The sequence below is a fragment of the Triplophysa rosa genome, linkage group LG9 (genome assembly GCF_024868665.1).
Source record: "Triplophysa rosa linkage group LG9, Trosa_1v2, whole genome shotgun sequence".
Taxonomy (NCBI): Eukaryota; Metazoa; Chordata; class Actinopteri; order Cypriniformes; family Nemacheilidae; genus Triplophysa; species Triplophysa rosa.
The window spans coordinates 15,469,321-15,497,303 of record NC_079898.1 but is presented as its reverse complement, the minus strand read 5'-3'; the positions used below and the strand labels follow the sequence as shown (position 1 = coordinate 15,497,303).

General features: G+C 40.8%; 1 protein-coding gene across 5 annotated transcripts in view; it reads left to right on the top strand.

The window, feature by feature from the left end:
* Positions 1-26,510, top strand: part of kat6b (K(lysine) acetyltransferase 6B) — a 40,912-nt gene extending 14,402 nt beyond the window's left edge. For 4 of the 5 annotated variants that reach the window (XM_057341692.1, XM_057341694.1, XM_057341693.1 and 1 more), the window contains exons 3-17: positions 7,016-7,124; positions 9,576-9,691; positions 9,889-9,970; positions 11,098-11,230; positions 11,752-12,659; positions 13,239-13,354; positions 13,548-13,648; positions 13,770-13,911; positions 14,601-14,762; positions 14,994-15,087; positions 16,202-16,433; positions 19,106-19,262; positions 20,149-20,388; positions 21,418-21,691; positions 22,489-26,510. In XM_057341692.1, coding sequence (XP_057197675.1) covers positions 7,016-7,124; positions 9,576-9,691; positions 9,889-9,970; positions 11,098-11,230; positions 11,752-12,659; positions 13,239-13,354; positions 13,548-13,648; positions 13,770-13,911; positions 14,601-14,762; positions 14,994-15,087; positions 16,202-16,433; positions 19,106-19,262; positions 20,149-20,388; positions 21,418-21,691; positions 22,489-25,121 — 5,499 coding nt within the window. In that variant the 3' untranslated portion in view covers positions 25,122-26,510. The remainder of the gene's footprint in view (positions 1-7,015; positions 7,125-9,575; positions 9,692-9,888; positions 9,971-11,097; positions 11,231-11,751; positions 12,660-13,238; positions 13,355-13,547; positions 13,649-13,769; positions 13,912-14,600; positions 14,763-14,993; positions 15,088-16,201; positions 16,434-19,105; positions 19,263-20,148; positions 20,389-21,417; positions 21,692-22,488) is intronic. The other variant, XM_057341696.1, reaches the window with a different exon arrangement.
* The last annotated feature ends 1,473 nt before the right edge of the window (positions 26,511-27,983 follow it).

Below are 27,983 nucleotides of genomic sequence, written 5' to 3'. Positions count from 1 at the left end.
CTCTTAAAGTGACAGTTCTCCCAAAAATAAAAATTCTGTCATCATTTACTCACCCTCAAATCTGAGTAAATTTCGTTGTTCTTATGAACAGAGAAAGATATTTGATAGAATGCTTGTAACTAAGCTCTTGGACACCATTGACTACCATAGTAGGAAAAATGACAATAGTACTGTAGTAAAAAGTGCCCCAGACCTGTTTGCTTTCCTACATTCTTCAAAATGTCATCTTTTGTGTTCATCGGAACAAAGAAATTTATAAAGCATCTTTTCCTACCATAGTAGTCAATGGTGGCCAAGAACTTTTTGGTTACATGCATTCCAGCATTATATCCATATATAACTATGGTCTATATAACATCCACCTTTTTAGGGATGGGCATTTTTGATCATATTTCATTTCGAGTACTGGACAGGTTTGAAAAACAAGTACTCGATTAATTTGGGGACGGGGCATTAGAGGGGGCAGGGCGTGTCCCCATACCATGGTGACAATGAAAAGATATTAATTACAACACTGATACGAAAATTTATGTTAATAAAACTATAAGATTGAGTAAATAATTAAATCTACACTGTTAGATTATTAAAAATTCACTATCAATGTTTTTGAAAATAAAATAAACATTTAAAAGAAATATCAGCGTGAGATGAAACGTCATCTCTGCCCTGTCATATTTGTGTCTGTCAGTGTCTGATGATAAAGTCTCTTATGCTCGTCTTACATGTCTGTCTGATAATAGTGGTCTCACCTGACATTTTGTGTCCAAATTAAGGCTGTCACGATTATTAACTAATCTTCTCATCGCGATTGTTTGACCTCATCGCGATGGTTTCAGATCATTGCAATTATTGCACATCTCTATAGAAGACACTAGGGGGAGCTGTATTGCATCTGCATATTTTAGTGTATATATTGTTACTAAAGCATGGTAATACTTGTAAAATGTACCACCACAACACAATTACTTAAAAATAAAAAAATAAAAAATAAAAACATATACAAATTACCTGCAGTACAATTTAATATTATTTAAGCAAATCTCAGTGTGAAAACCAGTCTACCAAAATTTCATTAACACACAAGTAATATTTTATTGTAGTCTTGCAAGTGAGAAAAAAGTAGACTAGAAGCTTTTCTATGACTGATAGTATTTTAATGGCTTCAATTCACACCTGATCAATTTACTTAATTTACAAGTATTTGGTGGTTGTATTATTGACAGGTAAAAGCCTTAAATATATGATGACCCAATTTTTCCGATGTATTTCCAAGAAAAAAACATAGTCTTGTATTCAGAACAATATGGTTGTTTCAATCGCTGAATCAAAAATGTATGAGAATTAAATGTCAAAGCTCAAAAACAGACAATTAATCGTCATAATCGTCAAAGCCCTAAAACAGACAATTAATCATCATAATCGCAATGATTTATTAGACAATTAACCGTCAGTCAAATTTCATAATCGTGACAGCCCTTGTCCAAATATATTGGTGCGGAGCAGAGTGAGTATTTTTAATCCATTCTTATGAACTTCAGCGCACGTTCACATGGGCTCGCGGAGAAGATGAATGCTCGCTTTGCTCCGCGAGCTTAACGCGAGCTCAGCTTCCATGTGAATGGATTGAAAATGCTCCCCCTGCCCCGCGAGCGGCGCGAATACAACACTAACCCATTATAAACAGAAATTCTGTGCCCACTGGATGCAGCGCAAAGACTCCAGTTTCTTTTTGCTTTCGCCATTTTGCATTGCGCTGCTCACGTGCGGCGTAACGTTAGACATAGTGTAAGATAATATCGGATCAAACTTGTAGTAGATTTGTATGTTTTGTATGCTGCTTGGCGCTGCACATTTTGCACTTCAAATCAAAGTGAAACCAAGCACTGTGCACTTTCAATATGCCCTTCTGTGCTTTAGACTTGACTCTGGACCGCAAACTCTCGCAACGCAACAATCAAATATCTGGGCACAAAAATTCCAGCATAACCAATCGGAAAGAAATAAAATAATTAAAAAATGTATTTATAGACCCAAACGATCATCGTTTTCACCATCAATCGTCGTTGTCGCATTCGAGTACTCGAGTAATCGAGTACTTGTGCCCATCCCTACACCGTTTATATAACATCCATCACCGAAATGCCGTGAACAAACAAACACACCTCAACTTCTCTCACTATCGCAAGAGTAACAAGCTGTATCTGCAGGCCCACAATGCAGCCAATCTTGACGCAGCGCAGCCACGCAGCGCAGGCAATCTTGACGCAGCGCAGCCACGCAGTGCAGCGCAGCGCAGGCAATCTTGATGGTAAGTGGGTCTTCCTATTGCTCGTCGGTTGACGCGTGGGCGGGCTATTTCTTTCGCCTTGCCGTGGCCGTGCTTCTCTGGGAGAATTGCCCAATAAGGGACTAAGAAAAGTTGTTACGTATTGGTTTTTCTTTGTTCAAATTTTTTTTTCCTAAACCTATACGAACCTTGGGGGAGTGTATCAAGCACAGAAATACTTCGTAATACGTCCAACTCGGGTTTTGACAAGTTGACCATGTTAAGCATGAGAAGCCAGCACGTTTAACATTGTAAAGAAGTCAGAATGCATGAAACATCGTTAAATCACCCCTTTAATAATTTTATCCATGATATTGTGTTTGCTAATCTGTAGTATGAGCTCATTCACACTATAGTTTTATATTTCTTTAAGTCTGTTTAAACCTCTTTGAATTTGTAGCTTCACATAACACGGATGTTATTTTAAGCACCATAGAGAACCTCATGTTCTTACACTAGAGCATTTATCCTCCACATTATTCAAATGAAGACCTGTATGTGCCTCGGCGGTCGTCACGGTCACAAATTTGATAGCATGTTTTGCACATTTGCACCTTTACCGTTTGTTTCCCCAGTGCAGCCACTCCGAATGACTTAATTCAGTCTGCTGTGAATGCATGCTAGCTCCACTTAGTGGACAGAACGACTGAGAATGCTCAGGTGTTGCTTTTGTGGTGCTGCCTTTGATATGATGGACGTTGGGAAATGAGTGGGTTGCACTTTGCTTTACAGTAGAGCTGCACGATTCTGGATAAATTGAGAATCACGATTCTTTTGTTTCAAATAGAGATTGCGATTCTTTTATGATTCTGAATGATGACTAAAAGTAATACATAATTTACTAGAGGTTCTGACAAAAAAAATGTTTATTTAGGTATGTAATATGTAGGACTTTGCTTCAAAATTATTACATATTTCATGGTTAACCTACAGTAACTATAGTTTACTTATGGAATTTGTGGTTAAAAATTTCTCACTAAAGTGTTTTTTTTTACTTTAAATGCAAAAGTTTAACTTCCTAAAAAGTATTAATGCATTGAAGTAACTTGTATATGAAATATTTCTCAGTAAAACAAATTTATAAGGTGACACATGCAATTAAAGGTCTTTAGAAAGATTTATAAATTTGCCTGATATCTACAGACTGCTTGAAGGAGTCTTTAAAGACATTTTAAGATGTGAAGCATAATCAGAACAATGTAACACAATCCTGAAAGACAAACATAAGAGCAGTTTTGTTGTCAGGTTGTATTTACTTTATATGTTGGTCTGTTGTTTGGTGTGAGATTAATTTGGGCAGAGTAGGAGCTTGTAAATGCGTCTCATGCGTGTGAGTTGGCAACTCTCTGCTTTAATCCCAGTACTTCTGTGATCATTTGACACAGAAATAATGATAGTGTGTGGTTGAAAAGATGGTTTGTGACGTCGTTACATACCTTATGATAATTCTGCGGCAGCACCAGCACATATTGAAGCGTTATGATTTTAGTCCGAGGTGTAAGTTAATAGACACACTAGAATCGTTGGTTTTCATTCATGAGATCGTGTGGGTGTTTGAATCGAGATCGCAATCTTTTAACGATTAATCGTGCAGCTCTACTTTACAGTACGTGTACAAATAGTGTACTTACCTAAGAAAGCACTGGGTGGGTGGTATAAGGTAAGTACATGATATAAGTTTAGGTTTAGGGGTAGGTTCAGGGTTAGTACCTAGTTATTACCCAGTTATTATATTTCCTGTAATAAGTTCACAGTATGCACATTGGAAACAGGACTGTAAAATGAAGTTCCACCAATGAGTGTACCACTTGAAGTACCGACTCTTGGCTCTTGGAATGTTGGAACTGTCTTTTCTCAGAGATTACATCACATTTTGTCTTTTACCTGTTTAGATGGGAATGCTGAGAATGTTCCTTTGCAAACATTCCAGATGGCGTATTTGTCACAGTATTCAGCAGGGTGTAGTCACCAATCAGCACATATTTGTGTTCACACCAGAGCAAGAATGTGCCCTGGTGCTAAGTTTGTATGTGTTTGGTTAGTTGTAAAAATGTCCATCTTTATGATTGCCACCAACAGCTGTTAAGTATAATATCCGTATCATATACACTGGGAAGAAAACATGACCGTAGGTCTGGTTCTGGTGGATTAAGGGTTTGTTTTGTCTAGCTGGATTTATATGACACTTAAGTAGTCCAAAAGTTGTATTTACGCTGAGTAGTTTTAAAAGAAATGAACTCGAGAATCTGCCAGCATGTTTATTTATTTTACATGGATGTGATCTATGCATTCGAGTACATGCTAACTTAATGTCAAACATAGCAGGCTTTATAAGTAGCTATGCCTTTTCATTCATTGTGAGCATCAATACAAATTAAATGAGCACGTTGAAAAATCCAATGGAATTCTACCATTGAAATCAATTTACCGCTGTTTCTGAATGACGTCACATGTAGAGCTGCAGTCGAGGGGTTATTTGTATTTATATCAATCGGCAGTGTGTGTGTTTTCCCCTCCTGTGCGTGAATACAGATGTATTGTATGAAGGCAATTGAGGTCAAGCATTATGTGCATGGTGGGATTTTTGTTGTGGATTGCGATTATGTTGCCCTCGGGGAGCGAAAGCCTTTATAGCCTATGAGTACACATTCATTTCTGGCTCGAACCGACACGTCGTTCGCGTGAAGAGGCGTGCGTATCATTCAGGTGCCATCGATTGGAGCTTTTCAATTGGCACTTAAATGAAAACTTGCAATGTTTATGAATAACCCATTTGCAAATTGATGGTCTGCCAAAATGATTAATAGGCCAGGGATTGATTGCCTGTTGCATAAAACAATTAGTCTAGCATTACTCTCAACAGGTTTCTCACCAGAACAGACACTCCATATTTATCAACACGCCACAGCGGGATCTCAGTCTGGGTGGTTCTCTTGAGATGGTGCATAGAACATGCCCAATAGATGTAGTTTTATTCGATCTTCTAATACCCCATCTGCATTTGATATATGCCGTCCCCGACGGATCGCTCTCTCTCGTTGACGAGCCTTTTGGGACAGAGTCGAGCCGAATCGCTCTGCTGTTTACTCTCAAGTTCTTCTGGTTCCCCTTCTCAGGAGAACGGTGTGTTTGCGCAAGCAGCATCTGATGCTGAATTCGAGGCTTGAACAGGCGTACACAACCCGTGCTGAGATTTAGTTGCGACTGTTTGGAGACATGAGGGTATGGTGGCAGACTATTTCGTTGAGATTCCACCTAACCTTTTTCTGATCTCCCCTACAAGAATCCTGCATGCCACAGGCTTTCGTGGGAAGAAAGATACAGTCTTATCTCCAGAGCTATTCACTGAGCCTGTTCAGTTCCCCGTAATCTTTTTTTGGCATCAACACCTTGCGTTACCCTCGCTTGGAGGGCACTGACTACACCTCGCGCTGTTGTATAACATCCCATTGCCAATATTTACACAAGCTCAGCGCTGTGTCACGGCGCTCGGTGATACGGTGAGGCGGCGTGTTGTGACGTACAGGCATGAGGAAACATCCTGCTGGACATCCTTTATCTTTCATCGGTTGCATGGCTTTAATTGTTTAAGTGTCTGCTGTTTTGACTTCAACAGCGGAATGTAATCTTTACAGTAGTCAAACTGATTTCACGGGAGACATTTAGATTTCCCATTGTTTGTGGTGTATCACATGTCATGGATTCTGCGTCTGGATTTGCTAATCCTGGAGAATTTAACATACTGCGGGAAAATTATGGCAGTGTTTTTACCTCATGATACCATGATTTTAGTTTCATTTTTCTCACAAATAGTTTTGGGAAGTTAGATTAACCACATTTCAAAGCTCGTCTGTGAGTAGGGGGAAATCAATTTATTTCTATTTGACAAATATCCTTGCACAGAATGAGCTAAGAATATAATTACAGACGTCCAGTGGAGATGAAAGAGAAGCAAGGGACTAAAAGACTGGAATAATATCATATTATGACCTACATATTTATATAATATCATGTTGCCAGATCCCTGCTGGTTTCCTCCCCTATTGGAAATCTGACCACACTGTTTTATACATTGCTTTTTTATCACTTTATATATATTTCTGCATAAATACATTTGAGTGCTAAAATGCACTAAACGTACAGCGATTTTATTTGACTATGTAATGATGTTAGATTGATTTGAGGGTCCTTGTGTTCATACCCTGACTCTGCCAAAAGCTGCTTTATATTTGGCACCATGTATTTGTCCTCTATAATCGTGCGCCTAATAACTCGCCGGCTCCCTGGGTTTGTAACCACCTGTCTAGTTTGACACTCGATATTCAAACGAAGCTAATGAAAACACATGCCAAATGTTTTATTCTCCAATCTGCACTCTTTTTATGCCTCTCATGTGTCTCGTCTTCGAAATGATAGTCGATCTGGTGTTATAAATCTTGTTGTGTATGTATAAAATATGATTTAAAGCGCAGCACTCTTAAGCTGTTCACCCACCATGCGAATGTTTAGCTACAGTAGATCTTCTTTAATGTTTTATCCTGTCAAACATCTAGACTTTGTAAACGGTACCACTTCTCAAGCTGCTTTGATGTTGGAGGGCTTTAAAGAAAAGTTGCTTGTTACATTCAAAGCAAAACATGTCCAAATCGGTTAAAAAAATGAGCATTTTTGTCGTCTTCTCTGTTCTAGCCACGTGCTGACCCGATACCTATATGCAGCTTCTGTTTGGGCACAAAGGAATCCAATCGAGACAAGAGATCAGAGGAGTTGCTGTCCTGTGCTGACTGTGGGAGCAGCGGTAAGTAACCGTATTTGAACTCTCAGCCTGACTCGTGTCCATATATGGCTAGTACATCTTCTCAACATCTGTGCCAACTGGCCGACAGCGAGTTATCGTCTAGCCCTGAATGTTTTTTGGTGGTTATTGAAGTGTGACTCAGACTTCAGCTGAGTTCAGCTGAAACAAGAGACTATGTTTGGTTAACTGCTCAAAATTGAAGCAGTGATTGATGCAATCATGCCAAAGCAGGTTAACAAGCACTTTTTAATACTTTTTATTGGTTATATATATGAAAAACCAAGTGACAAACATAAAGGGTGACTAATAATAATGATTTATGGCAAAACATAAAAATCACAAAATATGGAGATACGAAGTTTCAGAAAGACAGCAGCGATATTTAGGTTGATAGAATGGGTATAAGGTTACTAAATTCTGTTTGGTTCACTAGCCGTTAAAGTGAAAAATGAAAATTCTGTCATCATTTACTGACCTTCGAGTTGTTCCAAATCTATATACATTTCTTTGTTCTGATGAACGCAGAGAAAGATATTTGGAAGGATGCTTATAACCAGACAGATTTTGCCCCCCACTGACTACCATAGTAGGAAAAAATACAATAGTAGGCAAAAGTGGCCCAGAACTTTTTGCTGTCCTACATTCTTCAAAATGTCGACTTTTGTGTTCAGCAGAACAAAAAAATTATAAAGAAATTAATCCTACTATGGGAGTCAATAAGGTCCAAGATCTGTCTGGTTATAAGCATTCTTCCAAATATCTTTCTCTGTGTTCATCAGAACAAAGAAATTTACACAGATTTGGAACAATTCCAAGGTGAGTAAATGATGACAGAATTTTCATTTTTGGGTGAAGTAGCCCTTTAACTGTGTCTTCCATGCGAGGTTCTGCTTTTTATATTTGGATACACAAATGGACATACAGAGACAGATTGTTCAGTGTTGCAATTATTTTCCTGATCATGGACAGTGTAGGTCATTTACATCACGTGATTCGATCGGTCTCCGACTAAAGCGAGTCAGAGCAGATTGAAAGTGACGTGTCAGATGTAATGTCCAAATGTCCACACAGATTGAGAGACGGGAGGGAGACAGTCATAGATAAATATAATCACAGTATTTCTGCTGATGCTGTGAAAATGTTTGTTTTTGTGAATGATTAAATAGTCCAAATCTTAAAGGCTCAATATGGATTTTTTCTGCTTGAGGTTGCAATACAATAACAAAGGTGGAGCTTGATGATGCTTTGAAGAAGCTTGGATTGATGAGAGAGTTTTTGTCTTAACCTCTGCCGGGACTCACAAATCATGTTCATGAATAAAACAAACAAAGTTTGTAAGGCAACTGAGTGGCTTGACAGAAACGACAGAGTTAGATAGTTGAAGTCAATAAATCTCTCCAGACGAGGGCTTTTCCAGGCCTCCTTGATATCAGACATACAGTATGCATCTGTAGCATGAAGGCTGTTGATGGTTCATACAAATGTTGGTGTTATTTGTGCTGACAATCTTGATGGGAATATTTGTTTAGGGAATACTGCGTTATTGTTAGTTTCTCCCTATGGTTTATGTTCCAGAACGTGCTAAAATACTTTAAGGTGCTTGGAGACTAGAGTGATTTTTAAGCTATAAAAAGTCATAAAAAATAGTTTTATATTGTATAAAAGTAATGGCAAAAGACTTTCCACAACCACTAATGGATTCTGCTGAAAGGTGTGCAGTTTGTAAGCTGTTGTTTTTTTCCCCTCCCGCTTCACATTCTCTTGCTGTTTCTTTCTTTCCTCCTCCTCCTCCAGACAGAATTGCCATGTTCATGTTAAATTACCTGCTCTTATGGTGTAATTTGTTTTGAACAGTGATTTTGAAATGCCACGAGGAATTGTTCTCCCGGTGACATTTTTATGGCTGAGTTTGACTTAACAACGCAGAGGTGGATTTCATTAAGTGTTGGTGAAAGTATAGAAAAGTGTCTTGCACTGTAAACCGCAGCTGGTTGGCAGCCCTGAGGGACAGGAGTGCATGCTTTTACATGACTATAACGGATCGAGTGCCATTACTGTGAACGCTCTTACCGTTTCTGCCTCGTTAACATCAAATTAGATTTAATTAGCTGCGCAGAAGTGTTTGATAATACAGTGCTTTTAGACACAGATTTCCGAAAGTCTTCCTTCGCATTGTTGATGCCATGTGTAAATATTTAACCGATCCGCAGTCGGGGAATCTTTGGTTTGTTTCGTTTTGATGTGCTGGAGAATGTTCTCTCTCCGCTTGATTAAGTCTCTGTTAACAGTTATCCTGTAATGTTTCAGCGAGGGCTTTTGTGTTTCCTGCCAAAGTTAAAGGATTAGGTAATGTCGCTCTTTTAATTGAGCGTGCTCTAAAGTCTCTCTCTCTCTCTCTCTCTCTCTCTCTCTCTCTCTCTTCTTTTTTTATTCCAACATTTCTCCTCAAAGGCCATCCATCATGTCTGAAGTTCTCGGCTGGTTTGACTGCAAATGTCAAGGCTCTGCGATGGCAATGCATTGAATGCAAAACATGCAGTTCCTGTCAGATTCAGGGGAAGAATGCTGTAAGTTCTTTTCTTTTCAATTTGATGGCCTTGGCCAGTTCCTGCTGTGTGCCACTTTGACATCCTTTACAGTGTCAGGAATCTGCTTGTTCTGACAGTTTCACCCCCGAATGTTGTTGCATGGTAATAGTGTGGATTGAGTCTTGAGGGCTTTTTGTGTGCCTGACATGTTTTGTGTGTTTGTGTGGATTCTTCAGGATGAGATGCTCTTCTGTGACTCCTGTGACAGGGGGTTTCACATGGAGTGTTGTGACCCGCCGCTCTCCAGAATGCCAAAAGGTACGTTATGCGTTTGATTGTTTTTGTGTGGATTTTCCATTCTCAGGGTGAAGCTCTTTGAATGTGCCATTACACAAAGAGTTCTGGTTACATAATTGTAAGATGATATGTACACTGTTTGGTGTGTCTCTCGCTCTTTCGTTGTTAATGACTTCGCCTCTGGCTTGCAAATGACTGTGCTTGTCCTTTTCAGATGATGGCAGTTTGTTTGAAATGGGCATGTAAGTGCTAAGATAAAGAGGGAGCAGCACCATAAAGTGTTTCAATAGAGCAGAACAGTTTAATTTTACTTAGTTTTACGAGAACCTTTAGTTCTGAATATCTGTAACTACTGGAGGGATGTGTCGTGAGAAGTTTCATTAAATTCCATAGAAAGAAGGCCACAACTAAAGCATATTCGCAGACATGCTGTGGAGTCTAAAAGTGTATTAAACCTGAAAGTAAAGCATTTCCATGTATGCATTTGGCAGACGCTTTTATCCAAAGCGACTTGCATTGTATTATACTATACATTTGTATCCGCGTATTTGCATCCCTGGGATCGAACCCATGACCTTTGGGTTGCTATAGCCATGCTACCACTGAGCTACAGGAAAGCTGGATTTATAAAGATTTTTTGTCATCCATGTCAAGATCACAAGAAAACTAAAAAAAAAAAACTGTTGTTTGCCACTACGAACCTGGAATCTCAGTTTTAGGATGCGTTTTCCAAACACCGAATTTTACATTCTATAGGAAGATAACATTCAGTAAAACCATAACAGTAAAACATTCAGCTGTCAAATATCGGGGTTATCATTCAGTTTGTGTTCATTTGAACATCTGCAGGAGATGAGTAGACTTGAGGCCATGTCAGAAAATAAACCCTCACATCTATAAACGCATATTCTTCTGCATTTCCTTGTTTGACAGTTACCTGTAGAAAGCTTGTTTTTCTTTAGCTCTATTCTTTTTCTTCTGTAACAAGTGGAAATGAAGGGAGAGACACAGCGGGTCATCTCTGCTCAGCACTATAAAGAAATATTTGAAAAGTGTCACATCTGCAGACATGATGAGCCATCTTTGAAATGCTTCTCTCTTTTTTGTTTCTCCCTCTCTCTTTTTACGCCTCCCTGGACCTCCCCCAGGAATGTGGATCTGCCAAGTATGCAGGCCAAAGGAGCAGGAGGGAAAACGGTTGCTACACAAGGCAGCGGCCCAGATCAAAAGGCGATATGCAAAACCGGGAAGGCCAAGAAAGAATCTAACGCATCCAACGATGTATGAGAACACATTTCATCCGAGCTGTTTCAATCTTGTTGGTTATGCTGCAGGCTAAAGGTTTTAGGTCTCAGTATGTTACCTTAACCGTGTAAATGTTCTTTTTGATGACCTACTCTGATTTTTGTCCTTTGCAACCTTGACTGTTGTTTAATGCCTTGAGAGGGTATCCAGGTTTTCATAGCCTTTCACCTAAAAGGTTTAAAATTAGCATGGCTGCCGCAGTGTACATTTAGCCTGGGGCGTTCTTTGGAAGTCTATTTTTAACGTATGGCCGTGTAGTAAAGCTCAGTCGGAATGCTATCAGTCGCAGCGGGTGTGTCTGGGTCAGTAAGCTTTTAAATGAGCACGACTTCAGGGATTATATCCCTCCTAAGGGTTCGATAAGCACAGATAGACGCAGTGGAACGTGTTGTCGAAGCTGTGAAATCAGGCTCTCAAATCAAAGCTTTTCATTTGGCACTCACTTAGTCACACTAGAGATGTCGTGTAATAAACATACTGTATTCTTTTTTTGGCAGGTCTGGCAAGGGTGGTCCAGGATCGCTCATCGAGCTGTCTGAAAAAGACCGGCATGGTAGGGGTTCCATAAGCACTTTCTGTACCCCACCCTCATCAAGCACCTTTATACCCACCACAGACGGCAGATGTGTTACAGACCCCCTCACATCCACACCCACCTTCACCACGTTGCCCCCAATCAACAAGAAAACCAAAGGTCTCATTGACGGGCTTTCCAAATTTTTCACGCCATCGCCCCTGGGTCGACGGTTACGCAGCGAGGCGTCGGGCTCCTCGGATCAGCACAGGCCGAGGAAACGAGGCTATCGGAAACGTCGGTGCGAGCCCCATTCCTGCTCGTCGACGCCAGGTGTGAGGTTAAACGCCCCGTCTAGCGTTCTCCTCACCCCCTCCCCTTCGCAAGGACACAGCCCCATCTCCCTGAACCCCGCCCACTCGTCCTCACCCTGCTCTGCCCATTCCCCTCACAGCTCCTCCTCCCAGTCTAGCGGCCCCTCCCTAAGCAGCCTCCCAGGCAACAACCAGCTGAAGGGACTCTTTGATGGACTGTCTCACATCTTTACCACTCAGGGACAGTCCCGGCAAAAGGGACTCCCCAGCTACGCGCCGCCCAAGCGCACGCGGCGCACCCGGGACGCTTCCACCTCACAATTACAGCTTCAAGGAAAGAAGCCCATTAATAAGGGTTTCGCTAGCAAATTAGCATCCCTTTCCAGTTCTGCTTCGGGATGGCCACCCAAGCGGGGCCGGCCGTTTAAGTCGGCGCTCCATTTCAAACGAACTCCCTTCTTGAGAAAGCACAAGCTGCTAGGCAGGTTTAGGTTTAAGGCCTCCCCGCAGAGAGAGAACACCACACCAGGGAAGGGCACATTGGCAGACGGAAGAGTTAAACCTGATCCGAACCATGGTAAGCACAGGGACCTAAACAGCCAACCAGCTTTTTCATCTTTAGTCATCTTCCTCATTTTTACAAGCGAAATAACATGGATTTTTTTCTTTCAACTAATACTCTGCATTTCTCTGCATTTTTGTTTTGAACCTTTCTTCAATTACTTCTGAAGACACTTCAAGTGTTTTTGTTTTTCTGCTCAAGTCCTCATGCTGCTCACACCTGCCTCTCAAACCAAAGTTATTCATGTTTTTTTTTCCATTTTGTAACAAGCACTTTAACGTAAAGTGTTTGCATTTCAAATGACCCTTGTTCCTGGTTTGGTTTCCTCTCAACCTCTGCACAAATCAGCATTTGTTTAAAGGTCACTGTTGCCTAGTAACAAACTGTGATGTGTTGTTAGAGGTTTGAGGTTAGTGTGTTGGCCAGCAATGTTGATAAGAGCCTCTCCTATCAGCTGTCCTTTCATGACTAATGATTTGCATGCTAGCAGTGATTTTGAATGCCATGTCAAGCTAGTGCTTGCTAATAGTCTTTAATCAATGTTAAAATCTGCACGCATCAATATCTAAAGTTCTGTTTTGTGAACTCTCGCAGCTTTTAACGCAGAGAGGTGTTCAAGAAGAGAAGAAACGAGATTGACTTTACTCAACGATCACGTGGCTGAAGAAGATCTGAAATTGTTTAGACGCATCAAGGAGCTTGCAGCAAAGGTGAGGAGGGTGTTACTGTTGAGGTCAGGCATGCAGCCGGGACATACTGGCAGGTCTGGATGTGTACCCTTTGTTCAGCAAAACTTTATGACAGTGGGAACTGCTCACATTGTCTTCACAAATATTTAAAAACACACATTGTATGAACATTGTTTGAATGTTATGTTTATAATTTTTGCTTTGTTTCAACCAGAAATCTGGTGGCGATCAAGGACAATCCCCTCCCCTGATTGAGTTTGGGAAATATGAAATCCAAACCTGGTATTCCTCGCCATACCCTCCAGAATACGCAAGGTAGGTGAACATTTGCAGCCTGAAGCGAATGTAAACTAGAATGTGATTTAGAGATCCACTCTTAAATTGTAACTCATCTCACATTCTTCATGTTTTAATTAATTGCCGCTCTCTCTTTCAGATTACAGAAGCTTTATCTCTGCGAGTTCTGCTTAAAGTACATGAAAAGCCAGGACATTCTGCAGAGGCATTCAAAGAAATGTGGGTGGTTTCACCCGCCGGCTAATGAGATCTACAGAAAGGATAACCTCTCTGTGTTTGAGGTCAGTAGCGTCTTTCAAATCTTCATGCACGACTTCATCCGCATCCTAATTTCATCTAATCTGCATTTGCAATGAGTTCAAGAGGGGTATGTCCAGAGATCAAAGTCTGTGAAACGCCAAGCTTGTTGAAAGACACATCTTAACAGCATGAATGAGAGCCAGGCTTGAAGGAATTAAATTGAGACTGTTCTGTGTATTGGGTACCGGCAATTCATTTCGGTGCATTTCGATATCATACGTGTTATAATAAATGAATTTGCTATTTTATGCCTCATAGAAATGGCTTTGAGCTGTTTTCCAAGTAGTCACAAAAGTCGGCACACCAAAGCTCCAACACTATCAAAAATACTTTATTATTTAAAAAACTTTCGCAATGGCGCGTGGCGTTTCGAGCACACTAGCTCTTCATCAGACGACTTGAGCTGTTTTCCCCCATAAGCGTTACTTTAAGTAGTCTACTGTAAGAAACATCCTTTCTGGTTGGATAAAACCAAAAGAAGCCAAATTTTGTAGATGAGTCGACTAAACGTTCATGCATCTGGCCAGATACTTCACTTTACTAGGAACAAGCAAAAGTACATATTTTATCGACTAAACAAATTCCTTTTTTTCTGCTGGCGCAAGAGTTCATGTCAATATTTCAATGACCTGCCTAAAACTCTGTTGTGTTTTGTTTCTGCTTTGTTCAGGTTGATGGAAATATCAGCAAAATTTTCTGCCAAAACCTTTGCTTGCTTGCAAAGCTTTTCCTGGATCACAAGACGCTGTATTACGACGTGGAGCCCTTCCTCTTCTATGTTCTAACACAGAATGATGAGAAGGGTTGTCATCTTGTTGGATACTTCTCAAAGGTATTATAACTCTTCATTCAACTAATGTATATAGATATACATAGTTGGTGTCAGATGATTGATATTATGATAGAATGTATTGTACAACGGTGTGAACTCTGAACCCGTCGCTTCGGAACGAAAGTCTTTGTGTGCCTGTGTTTGGTTCAGTTAAGGACATCGGCAGGTGTGCTGAATTGCACACGTTGGCTGTGGGCTGACACACTATCTGTTTCTCTCTCTCTCCCTCAGGAAAAGCTTTGCCAGCAGAAATACAATGTCTCCTGCATAATGATCATGCCTCAGTACCAAAGGCATGGATTTGGGAGGCTCCTTATTGATTTCAGTAAGTTATTCATTAACTGCTTTGGACGTCTTATGAGATATGAACATGAGATTCTTTGCATTATGAACGGATGTTTCTGTCATGTGAATGGAAGGTAAAAAGAGGATCTTGTTTAAACGGGACAATCATGATGAAATGGAAAGAAGATCTACAGTAGTGGTGATTGTTGCACTGTACTCTGTTATCAATAACATGCCCTTATATACAATGAATGTTATGATATCATTTGTTTACTTGTGAGAATGTTTTGATTTGCTTTGTGGAGAATCCGTAGAACTCTGACTTTGTATTTGAAATGCAAAAGACTAAAATTGGTTTTATATTAAAGATAATCTGAAAGTCTAATTAGATCAATCTGACCTCACTTGTGCATCTGGTTTAAATACAAAATGGACTTAAATCCTTGGCCGTCTTTTCTGATTGCTCAAAGTTCGATTTTTGGGGTGGGTTAAATGGCATTAGATTTACCTTTGGTGCAGTTTGTCGTTATATGGGTCATCCTTTTCACATGCCCCTTATATTAATCTCTCTCAGACAATGTAAATAGTTAAAATATTGGAATTCAAAGTTCCTCAGTGTTCCTAAACATCTGCATTCATCCACCAATACAGACTCGACACCCTGCTACAATTATTTCAGTGCTTTCAGCATCAGGGTTTAGTGGCACAAGAAATTTGTTTTGCCGGGTGTTAACGCAATACAGGACATGACTAGTGTAGTCCATAATGCAACCGCTTGACTCCTTTACTATTTTATTACAACATTAATATTGTAAAATATTTGTAAATATTGTAATTGAATTGTTGTGTTCTTTTTATTAACGTTTTTAGTTGCAATTTTAATTAAATGAAATGTAGTTACATTTTTCCCTGATCTCATTTCTACCCTAATGTCTCATTTTGTATCAAAATCAAGAAGAATCTTTTAGAGGAGCTTTTAATAGAATGGAAATTTTCCCCTGGACTTTAAAAAGAGGCCGATTATGCAACCCAAACATCTTCCCAAATTGTGATCGAGACGTTTTCTGTTTTCTCCCAGTGACTCTCAAACCTAATCTGACAGCTCTCATAAACAAATTGTTGTATCATCATCTCTTGTTCTGTTTTCCTTTCAGGTTACTTACTTTCCAGACTGGAGGGCCAGGCCGGCTCCCCTGAGAAGCCTTTATCTGATCTGGGTCGTCTGTCCTACTTGGCTTATTGGAAAAGTGTCATACTGGAGTACCTGCACAACCACCCAGATAAGAGTGTGAGCATCAGGGGAATAAGCCGAGCCACGGGCATGTGTCCACATGACATCGCTACCACACTTCAGCAGCTCAACATGATTGATTTCCAGGATGGCAGGTGGGTTTGGCTGTGGTGGGAACTGTCAATCTGATGATTTACTCACAAGCTTTTCTTGAAGTACATCATCTCCCAAGACATCTACTGGATGTGAGAGAAACATAAAGGCGATCGGTTGTGGGTATATTTGCATGTGCATCGGTATTGCATTACGGTTACTCATACTCGACACAGAATGTTCAGAACGACGTGGAGCTCTGACGTGAATCCAAATTGCATGCAAGCCCTGCTTAAAGCTTTTCACAGTTTTATTGGACAAAATGTTCAGTTGGATAAATGGCTATGTAGTTTATTTTTGCTGGACAACCAGTCAGGAGTTTATACTGATTATAGTGTCAAATACTATTTATTTTATGAAGTGCTACATAGAGGGTTTAAGTACACAAAATATGCACACATAAGTAGATTTATTTGTTGTTTTTACAGGTTCATTAGATTGATGTATTAAATGAATCTGTGTTTAAAATATATATATATATATACTTATATATTTTACTTTGACGCATTCAGTATAGATAGACAGCTTCTAGCTGTGAGATGTGGCACAACGCAACGCGACGGGTCCCGTCTGGTGTATATAGTCACGGGCTATAGGCTGCATCAGTGAATCTCTGTCAGAAACACACAAGTTTATACCAGAAAGCATTTTCGTAAGCACATACTTCAACGTCTTAAGTAAAATCCTAAATGAATGCAAAGAGTTGTGAAAATGGGAAAGGGTGTCAGATCTGCGTAGAGCGGCTGCTCTGACTCCTGTCATTAATGTTAATCAAAGAACAAAAAAGAGGAATCCAATGTGTTTTGTAGCTGTAATTATGCATTTAATTTAGAATTTAGCATTAAAGACTGTAAAGTGTTTGAGAACTTAATTCAATTTCTGTATTTTTTCTACCTGTTAGACATGATAGCTCTCAATTACACTATACTACAATGTTGACGGCTATAATTAATGTTAAAATAAAGAAAAAATAATCAATTTAATGGAGACATTAGTTGCAGTACTAATATCAGAATGTTGGCTTTTATTCATAAAATGATGTTGTCAAAGAAATCTGTTGTTTCTACATTTATTTGGAGATTAAATGTGAAATAATTAGAATGTAAAAGTATATTAAAAAACATTAATGTTATGTGCGATTAATCGTGAGATTGTGTGATTAATCAGATTATTTTTTTTAGTCAAGTCAATTTTATTTATATAGCGCTTTTTACTATTTTCATTGTTACAAAGATTGTTAAATGTTACAAACATTTAAAGCACACATTTAAGATAAGGGAGAGAGAAACACAGTTCAAATATTAAACAGACTATAAATTCCTATATGTAATATTAATTAAGTAAAACTTTAAAATAAATAAAGCAGCCCCCCGGCCAGGCAAACAGTGCAAAACAGTATGCAAACGGTGGCGAGGAACCCAAAACTCCAATGGAGAAAAGAAAAATCGATTGACAGCACTAATGTATAGAGATGCACCGATTGCAGTTTTCTTTGCCGATTCCGGTTTCCGATTTTATTACATGTGTAACCTGCCGATTCCGATTTTCTATCCACAAACTATAATTGACAGTATACGGTATATAAAACCATATTAACTTTTCTTCAATACACATTTTTTTTTAGTTTTATTACATAAATGATTGAACATTACAATTTCCCCAAATTTCCCTAAATGCAGTTCTCCAAGCTGCATTAAATTACAGAATCTTCTCTTTCCCAAACAACTCTTAAATTGAAGAACTCTGTGACTGAAAAGAAGTACAAATAATAAAATATAACCAAACATGTCACTTAATTTACCTTTTTCATTTTTGTACTCATCTCACAAAAGTCTAAGATAACAATAAAATACTTCAACTTTATTCTTGTCTGTTTCTGTTTATGAAACTAACATTGCTTTATTTCATTTTTATGAAGTGTAAAATAAATTGTCTTTATCTTGATTTTTGCTGCAACTTCAATAAAAAGTTAAAAATCTTGTGCGTGAATTCTACTCTAAAGATGTATGTGTATTTGCAGTTTTTTGTGTTAGCATACATTCTCCATGTATACGGAGCAGCAAGAGATGAACTACAGTGCACCTTTTTGTCTGTACAGTACATGATGCGTGTGCAAGTGCGTGCAGTCAGCTGACATGAGAGATGCGCGTCAGTCAGCAGAGACACACATGTGAGTATAAACGAGCTGTGAAAGACAGGCTGTGCTTGCGCACGTTTACATGTTTACTTGCGGATTTGAGTGTATGACGGCTGTGACGTTCTTGCCCGCATCACGGGCAACAGAAGATCGGCTTGGAATCAGCGAGATGTGAGACTGACCGGCCGGTCACCGGTCCGGCTGATCATACGAAAAACCGTCCGATTCCGATCTCTGGCTGGTCAATCGGTGCACCTCTAATATATATACACATACTGTACATGTATATCAAAATCTCAAACTATGCTGGTCACTCTGTTGCGTGCTGCCAGCAAAGATGACACAATAGTGTAGTTTTGTTTCTTTTTTCACAAAACCGTGTCTTTATCCCAATACTTTTAATTCAGACTATGTGCAGTAAACACGGACATGCATGTCTGCACATGTTGCTCTTCAGCATTGTTTAGGAATTATGGTGTAGTGTTTGTCGTGAATACAGTTTTTTATATTTCTTTCCTTTGTTCCCATATATTTAAGGTTTGTGGTTGTGCGGAGACATCAGCTCATTCTGGAACATATGGAAAGACTGAGAGCGAGGCCACGTCTTCATGAGGTTGACCCTGACTGTCTGAGCTGGACTCCTGCTTTGGTCTGCAGAAGCCCATCAGAGGAGCTGCAGGCCATTGCGGCACAGGTAACCATTGGCTTAAAGCTCTTTTCGTGATTTGATTTAGAGCTTCAATGAGCGCTTGTACTGTTTGTGAACCCAGTTTTATTTATGCCGTTTGTCTGTCCAAGGACGGAGTGTTGTAATAAAGAAGTGTTTGATTGATGCAGGCTTTTTTTAAGTACACTTCATGGTCTGTTTTATTTATATAGATAAACCACCTGGATATTTTCTGTTTTCCAAGCATGTGCAGAGACTTTATTCGAACATTCCATTGGTTAACTTGCCGTCCAGTTTACAATTACAGTCGTCTCGCATCAAATTACTACGTTCTTTGTTTGTATTGTTAACCTTTTGCCACAGATATTACGGTAGACACGCAGGAGATTTGCTAGAATCTTCTGTTCTCTTTTGGCCTCTGACTGAACCTGACTCTTTTTGCATAATGTTATACTCAAACACGATTTATAACATAAATGCTGCTCTGGTTTCTGAAACCAGTGTTTGAAATGAAACCTATAGCATAGGTGGATCATGCATGTCGCCTATTCCTTCCGGCTCTGCGTTATTAGCTCTGAAATGACGCTTGCTTTAAAGCAAGCTAAATTTATCTCATCATTTCCCGTTCTGGAGTTCAGGCCAAGTTCATACATATAACTGAAAGCACGTCCAACAGCATCCCGACTTCCTGAGTGACCTAAATCAAAGCCCTGTATTATTAATGCCTCTGAATGTCCCGTGAAATGTAATCTTCCACAGCCGCTTAAAAATAAATGTTGCCGAGATCAACGGCTAATCAGGAGACAATCTCTGCACTGCAGGGGTGCTGTTAAAGCAAAGTGAGATGTTATTTGTCTGCTCGGGTTTTAGGCGGCTCAGGCGAGCTCATGTTTGTGTTTGTGTGGACTGACAGGCAAGGGACCGTGCGGACTGCAGTGCGTCAACCAAGAGCTCGGCAAGCGGGATGGGTTACACCGGCAGACCTCCTCTGACCAAGTGCAAGAACTTTAGCAGAAGATACTCAGACCCTGTGTTTGCAGGGAAAGATTTCGAAGTGAGCGAGGAAAGCAGCAGTGATGATGATGATGGCGATGACGACGACAAAGTCGTCGATGCAATCAAGTCTCAGTCTGGGCAGGGTTTTAACAGAAAGGTAAAGACCTCTAGAGAGATGCATTTCTTGTGAGGTTTTCTGTGTCCTCAGTTCCCTTTGTACACACAAGTTTTGGCAGTATCATTCGCATTTCAATGAGGTGCAGAATGCAGGAATCACTCCAAATTGTAATGATTGTCAATATAGTAGTAACCATCCCAGCATTTTAGCACTAACATGGATGCACATGGACACCAATTTAGCCGTTGTATTCCAGACCACAGGTCCAGTGGAATTAAAACAATGGTGAAAAGAGACTATAAGAGTGATCCATTGCATCTTGTATCGCTTGAGACTCGCTGTCAGTCTCTAAAAGAAAGTTCCGTCACTGTGTTTAACAACACGTTGTTCAGATTCAAATGTAATGTAAATCTGTCACTACCTCAATTTTTCTAGAGTGAATGCAGTTGTGTTCAGCTGAAGTCCATATGTGACCAGTCACTATTTGGGATTGGGATGGAAAAAACAAAATCCCAGAAATTTCCATCATTCCTTAAACCCATAAGTAATTATTTGTATGATTTGTGTGGGAAATATTAGCTCTCCGTCACCACGTAATTCCGCACGGTTATTTGCATTGGGATACTGCTATCCCAGAATGCCTGAGGGAGAACATGTTGTGAGGAACTTGTGGTCGGCTTGATTTCGCACACACTCATTTGGGGTTTTGGGCAGGCTTAAGCTTTCCAAATGAATGGCCTGTGGTGCAGCGCTGTGGTCTAAATGATGGGCTTTTGCATTTAGATCATGAAGCAACCCATTCACAACGCAGCCACATTTCCCTATCTTTAGCATCGCCCTTGACCGAATCTGTCTCCTCCAAACCTCTGCTTTTTGGATTAGAGGGCACCAGGGACAGTTCAACAAAAAAAGTGCCCCGTTCTTGCCATGACAGTTGTTAAGCCTAACAGGCTTTGACATCTCCCAGTATTTATTCCATTCTCAAGCATCGCTTGTTTTCAAACATACAATATGCAATTCTGTAAATATTCTCTCTGTCACAGTAAATTTATTTGTTTTTTTTTCCAGCGGACACCCACTCTGAGGCGGAAGAGAGGCCGAAGGAGAATAAGGATCAACAGCAGTGTTACCACTGAGACCATCTCGGAGAGAACAGAGGTGTTGGATGAGCCCTTTGACAACTCGGATATAGAAAGTCCTCTGCCACAGCCCAGCAGGAGGGGCGGAAGTGAAGATGAGGAAGAGCAGAAGAGCCAGAGGGTTGCCGTGCGTCGGCCTGGTAGACCAAGGAGATGTGGAGATGACAATCACTTGAATCAATGTAAAGGAGGGAATGTGGAAGGTAAAGCTATAGATGTTTCATTTTATCTGGCTATCAAAGTTAAAGGATTATTTCACCTTCAAAAGGAAAATTCTGTCATCATTTACTCACCCTGTTGTCATTTTAAACCGCTGTGATTTTCTTTCTTCTGCAAATCACAAAAGATATTTTGAAAAATGTTCCCCATTGACTTCTATTGTACGGACACAAAACCAATGCAAGTCAATGGGTACCAACAGTTTTTTGTTACAAACATTTTTCAAAATATCATCCTTTGTGTTCTGCAGAAAAAGAAAGTCATAGAGGTTAGAAATGACAAGAGGGCGTGTAAATAATGACAGAATTTTCTTTTTGTGAGACATTTTTATACCATTCTGTTTTCATTACAGCAGAACTTAATGTTACAATCAGTGTAAAACAGTTGTTTATAGGAGTTAATGCGAACACCAGGGCGAATGAATCTTTATACATGTAAAATAACATTAAGTGTGAGGAAAGTTGTGTTTATTATTGAATTACAGCAGTTTTGCATTTCCATGTTTGCATTTGTCATACATTTTAATGCAGCTTCAGAAACATTTTCATGTGAAGCGAGTAAGGAACGTTATTGCATAAATTTACATTGTAAGTGTAATACACATAAACTGGCAAATCTAATAATTACACATTACGTCTGTTTAGTTTTCTTAGTGATAACAAGGCACTACATTAGCAGCTTAAAAACAAATCACAATTTGAATCATTTGACAGCTCATTTTTGTTTTCATTGTAATGCTCAGTTGTTTAATACAAATCTTTTGTTTTCTTTGTTTCTGCAGCAGTAAAACAGGACAATCCTCGTACAGTAAAACGAAAGAAAGGCTGGCCCAAAGGTGTCAAGAGAGGACCACCCAAATGGAGACTGAAGGAGCGCAAAATGGGCTTCAAGCTCAACCTCTACACGCCTCCTGAGACGCCAATGGTCACTGCGGAGCAGGAACAAGAGGAGGAGCCGGCCCCCAGCCCTGCCTCATTCTCAGAACCATGCGAGTCCTTCAGACACCCCAGGCCGGAGGACCCAGAGCTGGACGCATGCATTTCAGAAACCCACAGCCCTGAGCCGCCCGAGTCTCACAAGGCGAACGAGGATGAATCCACTGACACCGTGGATAATTCTCCTTGTGGTGATGAGACCAATGAGACGTCATCAGGTCCAATGGACTATGCTGACTCAACACAGAATCCAGAGGAAAGCAAGGACCTAAAGCCGGAGGATGACGCAGAAAGCGGTGTTGGGAAAGGCTCTGGTGTACGAGATGAGGAAGAGGATGAGGACGAAGAGCCAGAATCGACTCACGTGGATGATCACGATGCAGATGATGAGGATGACAGCCACGAACAGAGGATGGAGGATCCAGTGTCACTACCAGAAAGAGTCCCTGCTGAAGACATAGAGCCAGTTACAATTCCTAGTAGTAGTAATAATAAAACTGCTGAACTGCAGCCAAGCCCTGTGGATGCATCTCTTCCTTGCTCAGCAGAGCTCATGTCTCAAGGCACTCTCAACAACTTGGACGTGCAACAGGGCGGCACTGTGGACTCTGATCATCCTCCGGACTCTGAAACGGAGGAGGAGGACAACACTCAGAAGCCTGATGAAAAGCATATGGGCCCATTGACCCCTGCAATAAAAGAGGATCATAACCTTTGCCCTGAGCTTGACATGGAGACGGCCCAAGCGGTTCAGTCTCTGACTCAAGAGTCTGAGCAGGAGAGGCACTTTCAAGACTGTGTGGAGACTCAAGAGGCCTCCCACAGCCTACAGAGGTACGTGCATGTCGAGCAAAGCCCTCAGATGACCCCGGTGGATGACTGCCAGCAGTCGGATCACAGCAGCCCTCTGTCTTCTGTCCATTCACACCCGAGCCAGTCTGTACGGTCGGTCAACAGCCCGGCGGTGTCTATTTTGGAGAGCGGCTATACTCAGATCAGCCCCGATCAGGGTACCGCCGTCTCCGTGCATTCGCTTCATAACAACATGGAGACCAGCCCCATAATGGACGTGCCCTCGGTGTCCGACCACTCACAGCAGGTTGTGGACAGCGGCTTCAGCGACCTTGGCAGCATAGAGAGCACCACCGAGAATTACGAGAATCCCAGCAGTTACGACTCCACGCTGGGCAACAGCATTTGTGGAACGGGTGCAGGAGCGGGCGCCACTTCCCAGAGCAGCTGTTCCTATGGCAACCTCTCCTCCGGTGGCAGCCACAGTCAGAGCAGCTGTGCTGTGTCCCAGCAGATGGCCGGTCCTGTGGTGAACAATACCGGCGCTTGCAGCATGCTCCAGCAAACCAGCATGAGCTCCCCTCAGGGATGCAGTGTGAAGTCTCCACAAGGTTGTGTGCCCGAGAGGCAGCCCAGCCATCCGCACACGCACGGGCACAGCCACGGTCATCACCACAGCCACCACCAACACCATTCGCACCATCAGCATCATCAACATCAACATCCGCAACATCAGTACCAGCAAACGTTGTCCCACTGCTCCATGTCTGCCAGCTTCGCTCCACCCATGCAACTGCCGGAATCCAACAACCCCTCTACCAACCACAACCCCTCCACCAACCTGGGCCTGTATGACCGAATGGGCCAAGGAGAGTATGGAGGCGGACACTACACGCAGTCCTCGGCATCCTTCAGTCTGGCTAAACTCCAACAGCTCACCAATACCCTCATGGACCACCCCCTGCCCTTCAGCCACTCGGCATCGCACTCCATCACATCCTATGCAAACAACAACGGCTCGCTGTCCACGCAAATCGGCCATCACAATCCCGCATTGGTGTCTCTGTCCCAACCTCCTCATGCCGTCACAGGCGGAGGAGGCCCTCAATCGCAGGCTACTGTGACTCCTCCCCCCAACATGACTCCACCCCCCATGATGCTGCAGCGCAACAACATGAACCTGGCCTCCTCTCAGAGACTCCAAACGCAAATGGCTCCCAAGAATCATCCCCACCATCACACGGTGTCCATTCGCTCCAAATCGGCCCCCCTGCCACCCCACCACCAGCAGCAGATGTACTGTAGGGGTCCTCAGACTGTAGCCATGCAGGCTCCCGGTAGGACTCTGGCTATGGCGCCGCGGATGAACATGGGGGTGAACCTCATGCCCGCTCCGGCATACAACGTCAACTCGATGAACGTCAACATGGCGCCTCTTAATGCGATGAACACTTATAGAGTGACGCAGCCCATGATGAACGGGGGCTACCATGGCAATCCTACCTATATGAATCAATCTCCGCAGTACTCTATGCAGATGGGCATGATGGGTACCCAGCCTTACCCACAGCAGCCCATGCAGGCCCCTCCCCACGGCAATATGATGTACAGCCCAGCGGGCCATCATGGTTACGTGAATACCGGCATGTCCAAACAACCCTTAAACGGGCCTTATATGAGACGATAATCAGCGACAAGCTTGTTAGCAAGTCAGCTAGTTGACTTTGAGGTATTTTGTTTATTCTTCTTTTCCTTGTTAATGTTTCGCTTTTATGGATCTTTCTGAAAGAACCAGCACTTGGTAAGAATGCAAAAAACATTTTGTTTATCGGCTAAGTTTTAGCTTTTCTCCCCTATTTACGGGAAGCCTTACAGCATAAGATTTAAAAATGTAACGTTTGTGTAAGCGTAAATCTCCCGCTAACTGCATCGCAGTTTCACGGAGGTTACATTTCTTTAAGTTGGAACCTGCATTATGGAACCTTTAAATGTGCCTGCATCGTATGTTTTTGGACAAAAAAGCCTTTTTCTCAATGTACCTTTAGCAATCGCAAGGTTATATATGTAAGTCTGTACTCATGCCTTCATATTATTTAAATTATTGTAAATCTACTTTTATATTTTTTTAAATGTAAGGTTATACTTAGCATGCTATAACGTCTTTGTTAGTGACAGTGCATCAGAGTAGTACTGTACAGTGTTGTGCTTAATAGCAAGCGATTTTATATTAAATGTATGGCCTTGGTTAGGTTTCCCTCGTATGGAAGGAAAAAAATGAAACTCTATTTTTGTTGATTCTAATACTGTAAAGATTTGAAACATCGTCATGTTCAGCTTGGAAGGTTCTATTGCTGATTGTGTATAATTTGTTACTTTATAACAAGTTTCTTTACCTGAGGCAGCTTTCTGTTTTTATACAATTTAAAGCAATCTCTGTCACAATAGCAAAGAACAGTAAATGTCAGTATTTGTACATGTATATGTAGAAAACTAAATCAAGGGGAAAGGGTCAACGAAAACATTTCGGGGGGGGGGCAGAGTTGCAAAATGATTATCGAGTGTCAATTTACTCCAAAGTCGGTCTTTTATGAAATGCCTTTAAACTTACATTTTCATTCCATCTGTAGATTTTTTTTATCTTTATAAAACATCTGATTTATATTTTACTGAAATGTAGAGCAGTAGCCTTGTTGATAGACAAAACAGATGGCATGTAAAAAGGTAAATTGTATCTGTGTCTGTTTGTATAGCTTATTTTGTAGCCTTTGTACCTGTACAGAATGGCAGTTTGACGTATAAGGATAATCCTGACTGTACTAATTACCAGAGCAACAGTCCTGTATTTATGAGTTACCTTTTTAGTCGGTCTCTTAAATGCTGTACATTTTAGCAGAAAATAAATTATGATGAGCCACTGACAGACTTAAACGTGTCTACTGTCTCATTCGTTGTGACTCACTGAATGGAACTATTGCAGCCAAAATAAAAAATTTTACAAAATTGTTTCCAACCGTGACACATACGTGGCAACAGTTTTGTCAAGTGCATAAACCTTTATTTTCCTGAATAAAATATTGTATGTTCATTTTTAATGGTCTGATCAATTCTACAACAGCATATAAATCAAATACTTCACAGCAGTGGAAGACAATGCTTTCGATTTACTTCAGTTCACATTATATTAGCAACACAACATGGAAAACGTCATGGGTCAGCAGTAATTATAAGAGAACACATGCCTCTATCAGTTCTGCTTTGGGCCTCATTTGAATTCTACAGGGTTCACTTGATTGAGTTCTTGAGTGCCTGTTACTTGCCTCTTATCTAGAGATTTAACATGCCCTGTCTCTCTCTTTACTTACTTTCTGCTTTGCTGAGTGCATAGTCAATAAATTGAGCTCAAGGGTGGAGAAACTCGTAGAGGTTTAAAGTAGAGATGTTCTAAGCCTGCACTCCAGAAATCAATGGTCTTCAAGCTTTGGTACTATTAACATTATTTCATTTTCCTCTTGTCGCATACAGAATGTTTTAATTCATGTCTAATGTTGGCAGTCAAAACCTGTCTTCTAATTGAAATATCTGAGCAAGCTTTTGTGGTCTTAAAATGAATAGCATACAGTGAAGTTCTTCACATAATATTTGGCACCTTTTACATATCAATCTGTTTGACATAGGTGGGGTAAATTTACATGTAATACACATTTCCAATGTAGACGTTGGGCCAGACGTTATGTGTCAATATTCTGCTTCGGTTGTATTTCATTAGGTCAAATTATACTAGAAATTAACATTATGAATCTAATTGCATTCTAATATACAGTAGCAATATATAGATTGTATCTCTTTTGTTCCTGTTGGGTGAACATACAAGTCTTTAAGTCATTTTAAATGGTTTAGCATGTTATGGGTTTAATCCACCTAATAAGAGATCTTTGAGATGTCAAAGCTGTTTTCTGATGTGCAAGCTCTATTGGTTTATCCTGAAAGCAAACGCTTGACTAATTATTTTCACAAGGCATGCCATGTCAGTGTCTTAAAACATCATTACTGTAAGAGCCTGGAGGCATGCATGATCGCACTGATATGACAGATGAGATACTCTGTCAAAACAGATGTCAATTCTCTGTATGCATGTGCAAATATACTACAGATAGGGGCTTTACCCACATGAAATGGAATCAAGATCAGACCTGCCTTCCATCACTCTTCACAAACTGTTCAAATTTAAATTTCCGAAATATGCCGTATAATAATTTCTCCAAGGTTCTTATCTCAGGAATTAGTCTAACCGTCTGGGTTTGTTCCAGGCAAACGCCGAGGGGCTGCTTGGCCCAGAATAGGCAGACACATTTGAAATGATATTTTTAGGCTATTGATCTTTGAGTCCTGACCTTAGTAACACACAGTGCACGGGCTGATTAAGGAGTTGCGCATGTGCCACATGCAGAAGTACACTGAATCTCACTTCAGCTTGTTATCATGCTGTCCCTCGGCTCCTGATGTTCATTCCCTGTAGCATAACACCACTGATATCCTGCTGCTGTCACTA